This window comes from Mastigoproctus giganteus, chromosome 12 (assembly GCF_048544385.1).
Source record: "Mastigoproctus giganteus isolate SK-2022 chromosome 12, ASM4854438v1, whole genome shotgun sequence".
In the NCBI taxonomy this organism is placed as follows: domain Eukaryota; kingdom Metazoa; phylum Arthropoda; class Arachnida; order Uropygi; family Thelyphonidae; genus Mastigoproctus; species Mastigoproctus giganteus.
Genome location: NC_143586.1, coordinates 36,478,628 through 36,492,346, shown reverse-complemented (window position 1 = coordinate 36,492,346; position 13,719 = coordinate 36,478,628). Strand labels below are relative to the sequence as shown.

The 13,719-nt window shown below is 39.8% G+C and overlaps 1 protein-coding gene across 1 annotated transcript in view; it reads right to left on the bottom strand.

The window, feature by feature from the left end:
• Positions 1-2,780, bottom strand: part of mRpL17 (mitochondrial ribosomal protein L17) — a 32,918-nt gene extending 30,138 nt beyond the window's left edge. The window contains exon 1 of the mRNA XM_090385713.1: positions 2,354-2,780. Coding sequence (XP_090241839.1) covers positions 2,354-2,605 — 252 coding nt within the window. The 5' untranslated portion in view covers positions 2,606-2,780. The remainder of the gene's footprint in view (positions 1-2,353) is intronic.
• Positions 2,781-13,719: the final 10,939 nt, after the last annotated feature.

Sequence of the window (13,719 nt, the reverse complement as noted above, 5' to 3'; positions counted from 1 at the left end):
GGCCTGATGATAAGAATCAACAAAATTTTGAAATGTCATCACACATGTTTAAGTACTATTACTGTAATAGTTACTTCATATTTTCCCTGTAACCAATTACAGGGAAATCGGATTACTTAAACATTATTATGCTGGCATAATAGTGTTCCTTCTTCTTATTTCAGTTAAACCAAAGTTTCCCATAGCTACATATAGTAGTGGTAGTAGTAATGGCGAATGATGCAAGAAAGCATCCTTATAGAGCATTAGCCAAAAAAAAAAAAAAAAAAAAAAAACCACCTACACAGTTCACCCATCCATACTCTACAAGAATCTGTGTAGTTTTTTCATGAATTTATTTAACCCATCCACTTTCACAACAGATAGAAGCCAACAATTTATTCCAACAATCAACCAACTGCTGGCTGAACACAAACTTCCGCTCATCTATCCTGCAACCATGCCTGCTCAACTTAAATTCATGCCCCCTCGTGTGTAGTCTCACAAGAGGAAGAATGCCATTAACATTCAGCTTACTCAATTCTTTCAAGACTTTAAACACCTAAATCAGAGCTCCCTGCAGGTGCCTAATCTCAAGACACTGCAATTTGCAGAACTGAAATGTGGCGTTACTAGGTAAGACCACCCTTCACTAGTCTGGTTGCCCTTCTCTGCACTGGTTCGAGCAGATCTACATCCTTCCTAAAGTGAGGCCTCCAGACCAGTATACAAGATGCGGCCTAACCATGGCCTTACACAAGGGGATAATCACTCCTTATCCCTGCTAGCAAAGTTTCTGTATATCAATCACAAAACCCCATGGACTATTCTGGCGGCATGTCTGCACTGTTAAGAGAATTGCGTGTCTGACTGCACAATAACCTCTAGGTCTTTTTCATTCTCCACTACCCTGAGTGTAGTACCACACAGTTGATAAGTTACTCTGGGGTTACTCTACCCATATGCAGTACCTTGCATTTGTCAATGTTAAACTTCAACTGCCATTTCTCAGCCCATAGACCCAATTTTCCTAGATCTTGGAAAGATTCATTGCAAGCAAGTACAGCTGGCAGGAATACAATTGCAGGCCTGGAAAGCTAATGTTTGTAATAGTTAAAAAAGGTTACATTAGTTTATGCCACCAATTTGGGGTGAATTCATGCATAAAACAGTTTTCATAATCTATAGTATACAAAATTATGGACACCATTTTTTTTTGCTTGAATCCTTCCTGAATTGGTGATGTAAACTAACCTAACCTTTTTTTAAATAGTTCAAAATGAAGGTGCCCTTAAAAAAACTACACTTCTATAATCTTTAATAACCTATAAAACGGTTCTAATATAAATTAACAATAAATTACTCACAGAACTACACCTTCCAATCAATGCAAAGCAGTAGGCAGAGCTAGATCTGTCCATCACTTGGTATCACAAAGATCCATGGGTAAGAGCCTCTTTCTGAATTCTAACGGTAAAATGAATGAAGGTGGAGACTAGATTGTAGGAGAAGTTTTCTTTTTTGCCAGCAGGTTGTTGATTGTTGGAACAAGTTGCCTCCACAGGTGGTTGAGGTTGGTGGTTTGAAGAAATTCAAATGTGAACTAGATAGTTATGTACATGAGGAGGGAAGTGCATAATTTGTATTTTCTTATCTACTTGTTTTTTTTTTTTTTTTTTCATTGCGGCAAAAGCCTATGGCTTCCTTGCACTATATGGCAAATACTATTACTACATAAAATAACTGTAACCAAGTAGTATACTTATTATATATACTTTATTAATTTATGCTTATTTCTTTTTAAAACATCTTTTTGACATTATTATTATTAGCCATATGGTGCAAGGAAGCCTGAGGCTTATGCTCAGCCAAAAAAAAAAAATCTGAGTTACCCTGTGTGAGAGAGAGAGAGAGAGAGAGAAGAAGGGAATCACCAAGAAAGAGAAGAATTATGATATCCAGCTGAGGACCCTGGGTGTGCCAAGCCCATACTCACCCGATGTGAGCCCCCGGGATCTCTATGTTTGCACTCATATCTGCTTACTAAGCTATCTCCAGGTCTCTCATTGATTTAGGCACAAAACCTTGCTGAATGTGCAATCACATGGTAAGAAACAGGACATCTTTCCCCTAAGTTAATCTATGTATATGCCCACTAACAGAATGCAAGCTTTTGCATGGTATAAAAGAAACACCTTGACCAATGCTGAATACTCCTTGTAATTTAAGTAGAATGCTCACTACTGAATTCTAAGGGTGTGTTAATTAGAAATTTATCCGAAGGCGGAATAACTCCTTTAACCCCCGTTAGAATTTAATACTGCTCAAACTAATTCCTAAGTATTCAAAAAGCAGAGCTAAAAATCTTTCTTACCCTTTCGGCATATCCACGAGCTTCAGAAGCCCTGTTAAAGTTCAGTTCAATTCTCTCAAATTTAAAGAGGGCAGTTACGGTTTTTCTCAAATTTTTCAATCTACCCAAAGGCCCTTCAGGGTTCGAAAGCCGACGAGGTTCGTGCTTAACTTTAAAGGGTAACTTAGGTACTAGCTTTAGTACTTGTGGAAGAACAGTATTCTGATTTCTTAATCGGTGCTGTGCAATCAACATCTGCTTAACACCACTCATTTTGGTTTACTTATAAAAAGCATAAACAGAATTGTTCAAATTTGGCCAAGCACAAATACCAACACTTCAACACACAAAATCTGCTACAAACTTCAAATTTTTCAAGAATGTAATAATTGGCCACTTTATCACATTAAATCATAGTTCACAGACAAGCCTCAAACATAAAAACATTTTAATGCTTGCAGCTATTTTGCATCCTAATTACCAAATCACAAGCGTAATTTGTAAATAAAAGTAGAACACGCTTATACAGAAAACTTTGTTTTTAGAGCTTGTTACGCCCTCTCTAGGCAGGCTCACCTTCCTCATTAGCTATCTGCTACTTGAGGAGAATGAATAATCACAGAACTAATTATAACTAACTATGCCATCGTGGGTAGCACAGTTGTTAAAATCGACATCCTCCCCATACCGCGTGGAAAAGACCTGAGTTCGAGTCCCGTCGATGATGTGAGGAATTTTTATTTCACAATGGCTGAGTTAGTCGGTCTCAAGTCGAGGGTAGTATGGTTTTTTCTCCCGGAAACTCGGGATTTCCCTCCAGCTAAACAGAAAATACGCAATTTACAGAGAGTATATATGGAGCAGTAAGGCCTTAGTCGCTGATGCTCCTAAAACTTACTCCAGGGGCTCACATCTGGTGAGTATGGACTTAGCACATCCAGGGTCCTAAGCTCGACATCGTCATTCTTCTCTTTGGTGATTCCTTTCTACTTCTCTCTCTCTCTCTCTCTCTCTCTCTCTCCCTCTCAGGGTAACTCGGTAATGTTTTTGGCTGATGTAAAATAAGCCTCAGGCTTCCTTGCACTGTATGGATAATAATAATAATAATAACTCTACAACAACATATCTAACTAACTAACATATCAACGTGGCTGAGTTAGCCGGGCTCAGACGTAGCAGCATGTTTTTTTCTCCCGGAAACTCGGGTTTTTCGTCCAAATAAAACAGAAATCAACCACAGAACATAGGTACTTTATAGATGGTATATACGGAGCAAAATGGTCTTAGTCGCTGATGCTCCCAAAACTGTGCTAACTAAGAAATTAACTTGGATCAGTTAGTCAGTCTCAGGCGATGGTAGTATGGCTTTTCTCCCGGAAACTGGGGTTTTTCGTCCAAAAAATAGTAAGTCAAACAGAACATACAATTAACAGACATTATACTGTATACGATACAATATACTAAAGTTGCTGAAGCGCCTAAAATGCTAACAAAACCGTTATAATAAATCTGATAATTAGATCTAATAAAATTGCTATAACTAGTATTAGTATTAGTATTAGTATCTGTTGAAGTTATTGATGCAGAAGGGCTAGAATGATGCCAATTTATTAATACAGTATAAGTTTCAAATATATAAGTTTTTAGATGAAATGCTGAGCAGAAGTGAGATAATCTTTTTCTTCTAACCTCATCCTTGTTGAAGAAATCATCTAAATTTGCCTTATTTTCCAAGATACGCTTCACTATTATGGGTTGTTATAAACTTCTGAGAAGGAAAAAATGTTTCTAGCGTTTCTACTGATAATAATGGCAATCAAGTAAAATATATTTTATTGTAAAAAAGAGTATGGTAGTGAAGTACCTTCTATTCTGGGGTACACTGTGGAGTACCTTCTATTCTGGGGTACACTGTGGAGTACCTTCTATTCTGGGGTACACTGTGGGGTACCTTCTATTCTGAGAAGATAAAGATGAGTTTTATGAGTGCGTCCAATGTAACAAATATATGAACCACTATCTAATATTAATATAACTAGAATTAGAATTATTGGCCGGAACGCTTCTTCTTGTCTTACTTTCCTGTAAGACAAGATTTGGATTTGGATTTGATTTGGGTTTTATTGGCGCATTAGCAGCTTAGGCTATAATGCGCCAAACTGTAAGACAAGAAGAAGCGTTTCTTGCCATATACACTGAGTTAGCTTTGCATTAGCAAAAACCTACCTAATACTATGTGGGACCACATTTTGACTCCACAAGGTGTTGAAGGGGTTCTGTGGTAGTGCCATCCATGCGTTGAACAATGAGTAAAAAAATGCCTGCACATTGTCAAGTGGACGGTCACAGCATCAAATGCCCTTTTCCAGTAAGTCCCAAACATGCTGCCCTTATGGCTAATCACCGTATTTCCCACATCAGGTTGGGGAGAAGACTTCAGTTCAAATCCCTTCAATGATGCGAGGAATTTTTATGGTTGTATTTCACAACGTGGCTGAAATAGTTGGTCTGAGGAGTGGGTAGCGTGATTTTTCTCCAGGAACTCTATTTTTTCTTCCAGCAAACAGCAAATCGACTACAGGACGCACACAATTTACAGACATATTATATATGGCGCAATATGGCCTAAGTTGCTGAAGTGACTAAACTCCTACAACAACCAACCAACCAACCAAACATGATCTGGGTCGATATCGCTTGAGTAGGGCGGCCGTGGGAGTCAGCGCGAGTAGCTTAGTGGTATCATCAGTGTCCTCCCAACACCGGGTGGAAAAGGGCCGGGTTCGAATCCCGTCGATGATGCGATGAATTTTAATTGGCTTTTTTTCACTCCGAGGATGAGTCAGTCGGTCTCAAGCGTAGATAGCAAGATTTTTTTCCATAGAAACTGGGGTTTTTCGTCCAGCAAAACAGACAAATCGACCATAGAACACACGCAATTAACAGACATGCACAGCACGGCATATGAATTTAAATATTCGGGGAGGGGGATAATATAATAGTTTAGTTTTTAGGGTGGCCGTGAGAGACGAAGATTTCATTGCTATGTTCTTGAAATCAGTTAGCAATCTGCCGAGCATTGTGGCATGGAGTTTTTCTTGTTGATAGACGCCAGAATTATCAGAATACACTGTCATAATGAAAGGTGTACTTAGTCAGCGACGAGAGAAAGGTAGGCGTTCCTTGAAAAGTTAATTAACGGCGATCGGAGGACCGTTGGCATGCCACAAAAACGGTCCTCAAATCCATTATTTTCCCTGAAAAAAGATGGTTGTTGTATCACTTCTTCTAGCCTATCGAACACCAAAAGTGCATTCAAGTGTCACGGCCTCATATTGCTTTCTCAAAATACGGATATGCCCATCAGCACCATAGAGATGGAAACGGGATTCACCAACAGGCAACAGAATTCCACATGTCGGTGATCCAGTGTTGGTGGCCATGCAAGGTGCAATTTCTTGTCCAGCGCAGTGAGCATGGGCCCTCATAATGGCCATGGACTGCAATAGCCTATATGAGCCATAGCCCATGTGGTATCGTCACCGCCCTCCCCACACCGGGTGGAAATGGCCCGGGTTCAAATTCCGTCGATGATACCAGGAACTTTTACTGACATCTTACTGACACTGCTCAGGATGACAAGGATTTTTCTCCAGAAAAACGGGGTTTTATTGTCGATCAAAGAGACAAATTGACCAGAGATAAAACGTAATTTACAGACACAATACACATAGGTAGTTGAAAGTAACTTTCCAATTGACCATAATATAATAGTTTAGGGTTTTTTTTTTTTTTTCAACCCATGTGGATGTCTTCCCGGGTAGCACAGTAGTATCGTCACCGTCCTCCCCACACTGAGCAGTAAAGGCCCGGGTTCGAATCCATCGATGACGCGAGGAACTTTTAAGGGCTTTTTCAACTCGTGGCTGAGTCGGCCTCAGGCGTAGATAGCCTGAGGCTGACTAACCCAAGAAACTAGTTTTTTGCCCAGCAAATCGACCAGTGAACACGCAATTTCCGGACACAATACACATGGGTAGTTGAAGTGACTTTCTAGGTGACCCTAATATAATAATAATGCCCCATGTGGACAGTGGTCTTGCTGTTCCTAAGTTATACAAGGTGGTTAGCTGGGGTCACTGTGCTGCGTTATGAATTGATACACGCGATACTCATCACAGTCGTCGACCACGCATGGCTGTCCCATTTGTGATCTTTGGCTGGTTGTTCGACCATTGTTCATTCAGTCATGGTAGACACGCGACACCACAGAACGGAAGCACTTGACCAAGTTGGCTGTTGTCGAGACACTGGCATCTGCCCATCTTGCTCCCACAATCATTCCACGTTCGAAATTAGAAAGATTCGTCCTTGGAGACGAATAGATTGGGGTCAAACTACAAATTTTCCGTCTTTGAACTTTTATGAGCATCAGAGACCAGTCTATTCCTGGACAAGCGGGTGTTGCTAATAGAAAATCAACTCAGTATATTTTGCCATTGATAATAATACGATTTTCCTATAATGTTTTGTAATCTTGAACACAGTTGGTTGGTTGGTTGTTGTGCGGTTTAAGGGCATCAGCAACTTTGGCCATATTGTGCTTATATAATTTGTCTGTAATTTTTGGGTGTTCGTGGCCGATTTGCTGTTCGCTGGATGAAAATCCGAGTTTCTGGGAGAAAAAACCATGTTACCCTCGCCAGAGACCGACTAAGTTAGTTACGTTGTAAAAAAGGCCCATAAAAATCCTTCGCGTCATTGACGGGATTCAAACACGGGTCTTTTCCGCCTGGTGTGTGGAGAACGGTGATTCTACTAACTGTGTTACCAACGAGGGCCTTGAACAAGGATCTTTAAAAGGGCTAAATGACACAGGGTAGCAGACTTTTTCTCTATATCAATGAAAAAAATTAATTAAATTTAAAAATGACAACATAAAATAAAATAAAACATATTTAAAAATAACAAAATAAAACAATATTCTTACTATTTCCATTCCCACAAGGCACCTATCCAGTTCTATTTCTAATTTAGCCACAGAATCATAGTCCCTGAGATACTGGAAGGAAATTTATTTTACTGTTTGACGACCTACAGCTCACGATGAACTTCAGGAGATCCAGTCTTCTGATAGTCCCTGAGTTGATAAGTTACTCTGAATAGATTACTGCTACTCATATGCAGTACCTTGTAATTGTTAACCCATTTGTTAGCCGACGACCTAATTTTTCTAAATCATGTTGCATTAACATACCGCTAGTAGTGTCGTTAACCACCCTGCCAACTTGGTATCATCTGCAAATTTTGATATTAAGCCTGATATACCATCATGAATATCTTTAATAAATATTGAAAACAACAATTGGCCCAGCACTGAATCCTGAGGAACTCCACTGATAGCATTAGTCCACAAAGAGCAGTGCCCATTGATAATTATTCTCTGTCTTCTTCCACTTAACCATTCCTTATCCATAGCAGTAACCTGTCCTTAATGTCGCATTGCTCTAGTTTATACAGCCGTCTTTTATGTGCAACAGTATTAAAAGCCTTTCTGAAATCCAAGTATATTATATCAAAATTACTTTTTGCATCCAGTCCTTTGGTCACTGCATCATAGTAAACTATGGGATTAGTTAGACAAGACCGCCACTTAACAAATCCATGCTGTGACTAGAGTAGAATTGCATTACTGTCTAGATGGTCCTGCATTACTTCTTTAACATGTGACTGACTCCATTATTTTTCCTGGAACAGATGTTAAGCTGACAGGTCTGTAATTACTCATGTCTTATTTTGATACCCCTTTAAGAATTGGGGATACACTCTCACATTCCCAGTCCATAGACACTTCCCCTAAATCCAACGATGCTCTCATAGTTATGGCTAAGAGTTTGCTCACCTCCTTTGTTGCTTCCTTTAATATTATTGGATAGATCCCATTCACCCCAGTGTCTTTTTTATGTCCAGATTCAACAGTTTCCCTTCCACTTTCCTTTCAGTTCACAAAGTCATTTAGCTCCATGTTGGAGTTTAATAAACTACTGATATCCTCTCCTGTAAAGAATTACTCATGTGTGAATGCAGATGCAAAATATCTATTCAATTTGTCAGCCCATTGATACCAAGTGACCCAATGTGATTCAATTCTTTTCTTCCACTGTTAATACAAGCATAGAAATCTTTGCTGCTTTTCTTGGCATTGTTCAGAAACTTCTCATAATCTGCCTTAGCTTGCCTAATCTTCTTTGTAACTTGATTACAGACTAATTTATTTCTACCAGAGGCTACTGATCAACTTTATTTCTACCATAGGCTACTGATCACCTGATAATTTATATCTATCATATGTTACTGTATCATCTGATAATTTATATGAATCCCATACACCTTTCTCCTCTGCCATATGTCCTAATAGTTCTTCTGACATCCATTTAGGTCTAAGCTTTGAATAGTACTGTATTTCTTTGTTGGTATGTAAAGCCTAGTAGTTTCTTTGATTACCTCCCCGAATGCTTCCCGTTTAGAATTTGCTGTTTATCCCACTGCATAGAATTTAACATCATCATCATAACATCATCAGTTTATCTCACTGCATAGAATTTAAAAACTGTCTGAGACCACTGTAGTCATCCTTACGAAAGTAAAACATTTTCCATTTACCTTTGGCAGTAGTTATGCCTTTAATTAAATTTCACATTAGTACACTGTCATCGCTGCCATTCAGTGGGTATTTTACTTAAAAATTGCTGGTTAATTATTTTTTAATTTAAATTGTCCCTGGTTAAAGTCCATGAACAAAAACTGCCATATTACAGCCACCCAAGAACTATCTTATCTATCCATATATTCGTGTGTTCTTGGTTGCTTTGCCTGTTTTACTGGACGGAAAACTCAAGTTTCCTGGTCGAAAAAAGCCATATGAATCTTTCCCTCCTGGTGATGGGTGGACGGATTATAACCACTGTGCTAACTGAGCAACAGAGTCCACAATCAACTGTTAGACCGTTTCTGTCTTTCGGCTCGCACAAAGCAGAACAGCCTACGTTCACTGTGGCCATTCGCAGGTGCTCACGACACGATGAGGCGTGTGCGCCTGCCATTGATACGGCAACTGCTGTTCTGTTCACTGTTCCTCCACTCTTTTAACACCTTAACTACAGCATTGGGCAATCCTCCTACAAGTTCGACGTTCCCGTAATACTACCACCCTTCAACCGATATCCAGCAGTCATTCTCCTTTTTGAAGTCCATCCCATGTCGATCAAGTACTATGGACCGCATGCCACGAACCTGCAGCATCGCATTTGTGGTTCTCACCAAGATATGTGCGCCACAAGACAGAGGATCAACGACCAATTCCTAAAACTCGGAAGTACTTATAACGTTTTCAGGTTCTTGTTTATACTCTGGCATCACCACGAGGTCAGTGGAGTTTACAATTAATCATCAATACTAACAGTAATCGTATCTATCAGTCACGGGCTTCAACCCTGGTGCACTCAAACAGCGCGTGCTATTGCACTCTCGCTCATAACCACTCGGCTACATCAGCCGGGACAATGCTGTTGTAACGTTTTAGGCGCATCAGCGCCTTGGGTAATATTGGGCAGAATATAATCTGTCTCTAAATTGCGTGTGTCCTATTGCTGATTTGGTTGTTTCTGGGTGAAAAACCATACCACCCTCGCCTGAGACCGAATAATTCAGCCACATTGTGAAAAGGATACATAAACATTCCTCACTTCATTGACGGGATTCAACCTGAGTCCTTTCTCACCTGGAGTGGGAAGGACGGTGATTATACCAACTGTGCTATCCATGAGGGCACTGACAATGTATATCCTACTTTTTCACTTATTATATATCCATCCATACAATAATCATTATTATTAACTAGGCTGCGCCGTGAGTTTGCGCAGAATGACTCCTACGCGCACCGCTTCAGGCAGTGTCAGTGTCAGTAAGATGGCCGTGTAACAGAAAGCGCAGTATGTGTTGTGATGTTGCACTGTTATGACAGATTTAAATTCAGCGTACCACAACCCACACTGCACTTTCAGTTGCACGGCCATCTTACTGACACTGCTGAGGCGATGCGCGTAAGAGTCATTCTGCGCACACTCACGGGGCAGCCAAGGTCATTATTGAGGTGTCAAATAAAACTTAGTGAGTTACTACACTGTTTGCTGCTACGATCACAGCAATCGATCAAATATTTCCGAAAATAATTAAAAGGGAAATCACGGAAACCTTTTTCCATGACCCTGTATATACAGTATATATACGTTATATATACACACACTTAATTATGACCTCCCCATCTATAATGGATTTATACCACATAGCTCACAATACACAAGGCCAAACAGCTTTCTTCTCTAGAGAAGGAATATAATAAAAATAAAGAGAGAGAAGGTAATTTGTACCTACAATCGTACAAGTCAAAGTGATTAAATAGCAGTTTTAGGATGGGATAAAGACTTCATGGAGTTTCAAAAGGACTTGATTAGGAGAGCTCGTGAGTCGGATACTTCTATAAAGGAAAAAAATTATTTTATTAGGGTCACCTTGAAATTTAATTTCAACTAACCGTGTGTATTGTGTCTGTAAATTGCGTGTGTTCTCTGGTCGATTGGCCTACTTTTCTGGACGAAAAGCCCCAGTTTTTCCAGGGAAATTCCATAAAGAAATGGCACATCTTGTCGGTTACTCAGTCTGCGCGTGTAGCATAGTGGTATCATCACCGTCCTTCCCACAGCGGATGGAAAGGAAGCCAGGTTCGAATCCCGTCAATGGCGCGAGGAACTTTAATGGGCTTTTTTTCACTCCGTGGATGTTAGTTGGTCTCAGGTGTAGATAGCAAGGATTTTCCCCCAGAAACTGGGTTTTTTTCGTCTAGTAAAACACGCAAATCGACCAGAGAACACACGCAATTAACAAACATAACACCCATATGGGTGGGCCTAATATAATAGTTTGAGTTTTTTTGTCGGTTACTCAGGGCTCACTATGTAACTTAAAGTGCACAGAGAATGATGTCGAACAAGTCAAATGATCTTTCGCCAACAGAACTGAAAGGATTATGCAAGGTAGATATTTGTAGTGAGCGCATGGCACAGCACGTTGTACGAGCTCAATACAGTTGACATCGTGCGTACATTGTGGAGAATGGAAGAACAATATCCTAAATGGCAATGCACCACACACTCACACATATGCGGTCCACAGCAGGTCCTAAAAGACACCCTCTCCTCTCAGCACCGCTAATCATCATCGACGGCGAATACTACCAAACCAAACTATCATATTTAGGCCACCCGAATAATTAAATTCATCTGCTATGCTCTGTCTTATATCTGTTAATTGCGTGTTCTATGGTCGATTTGTCTGTTTGCTGGATGAAAAGCTCCAGTTTCTAGGGGAAAAACCTTGCTATCTACGCCTGAGACCGACTAACTCAGCCACGGAGTGAAAAAAGCCCATTAAAGTTCCTCGCGTCATCAACGGGATTCAAACCCGGGCCTTTTTCACCTGGTGTGGGGAGGACGGCGACGATACCACTGTGCTACCCGTGCAGACCGACGGCGAATACTGTGGCGTCAACAACATTCTGGTTGGAGGACTGGAAACGAATGTGTTGGCCGGATGGGCCCAAATACTTGGTGCAACGCGCCGATAGACGCCTTTGTGTTTGAAGCAAGCAACACGAGTCCATAGACCCATCGTGCATGGTACCCTCCAGGAAGGTGGTGGCTGCTTAATAATATGGAGCATGTCTTGCTGGCAAGAATTAGGAACCTTAGTGAATATGGACCAACATTTTACTAGTTAGGTCTACTGACAGCTCTTAGGAGACCATATGAACCCTACCATGTTGCATTTTTCCCCAACAGAAACGGGATCTTTCCAAGTGATAATGTACCTTTTCATCTGGCCCAAACCGTACACAAGTGGTCACGCAATGAAGAATTCACCCATTTTGATAGGCCTTCAAATTCTTCACTTCAATCCAAACCTGAAGGACGTTTTGGAACGGGAAGTGAGGCGTATGTCAAAAGTATGGACACTCAACCATCATCTATTCTGATACTGTGGAAAAGTCTTGCAGTCAGCATGGCTGCAAATCCCCAAGGACGTCTTCAGATATCTAGTGGACTCAGTGCCTAAGCAAACAGTAGCTGTAATTTATGCGAACGATGGCTCAACAGAGCATTAGGTAGGTGGTCATAATTCAGTGATCACTGAGTGTATATGCTTATGCTGATCCTAGTACCTGCGTTGGTTAGAAGCGGGCGAAAAATTAAGATATAATTCTTATATTTTAGATTTATGGTAATTATTTGTGATTCTTTTTATTAATATCCAATGGTTCCTATGTTTTTTATTTTATTTTATTTTTTTTTTTTTTTAGTTTATTCTGTAGTTTGTCAAAATAAACTGCTATGGTCCGTCATGTAGTTACTTTATATGAAAATTTGAGTTTTAACAACCATAGAATGCTTGCAATTAATCATCATTTGATTGATAACACATTTTTTTGATGTTTCCAAATTTTGACAATGCATTAATGATAACATAGGGACCATTAGACAACAATATGTAACGGTTATAATGAAGTAACAGATTTGTTTTGCTAAATTGTCTTGCTTAGATCAAGGACATGCTCAATGGGACAGGTGATGACATCTTTCAGGCTACCTTATTCTGGGCTATATTATAAACCTTCAAGTGGTAAATCAGTATCTTCATCACTTTAAAAACAAGCTTAAATTAATAAAAGCTACTATTAACATTGATAAACTAATGCTGGATTAAGTAGTTTGGGCAAAGAATAATAAATATAAATATAAGCTAAAAAATCTTAACTCGCTGCAGTAATTGCGTTGCTCAGCGTCCCCTTCAGCGACTTTAGGGTCCTGAAACAACTGCGTCCCGATGATTCCTGTCTTTCCGGAAACTAAGAAATTTTCTACCACGGAAAACCTACGTGTTCAAATAGCTTTAGCAATTCTGAGCAGACTAAGAATAGAAAGTTTGCTCCTTTTCCTAATGGTAGTTTTCTTTCTGTCTCTCTCTGATTAGAATGCTAGAAGACGGCTCTCTGTCTTCTAGCATTCTAGTCTCTTGCCAAAGCTTTTTTTTCGCAACTTTTGTCTATCTATACACCCAACTCTCTTAAAATTTGAAAGTTCTATTCCTAAGCTAAAGATAAAGGCAATTTGCTAGCATCCTACTTTTCTTACTCTTATATTGACGATTTTGATAAATCATCTCCTACCATTCCCAGTACACTCTACTCAATGCTTCCAGAGGTCTTTCGTCGAAAGGATGTTAGAAGAATTTTGAACAATCTTGATGCCAAGAAAACAAGATGTCCTCCTGTA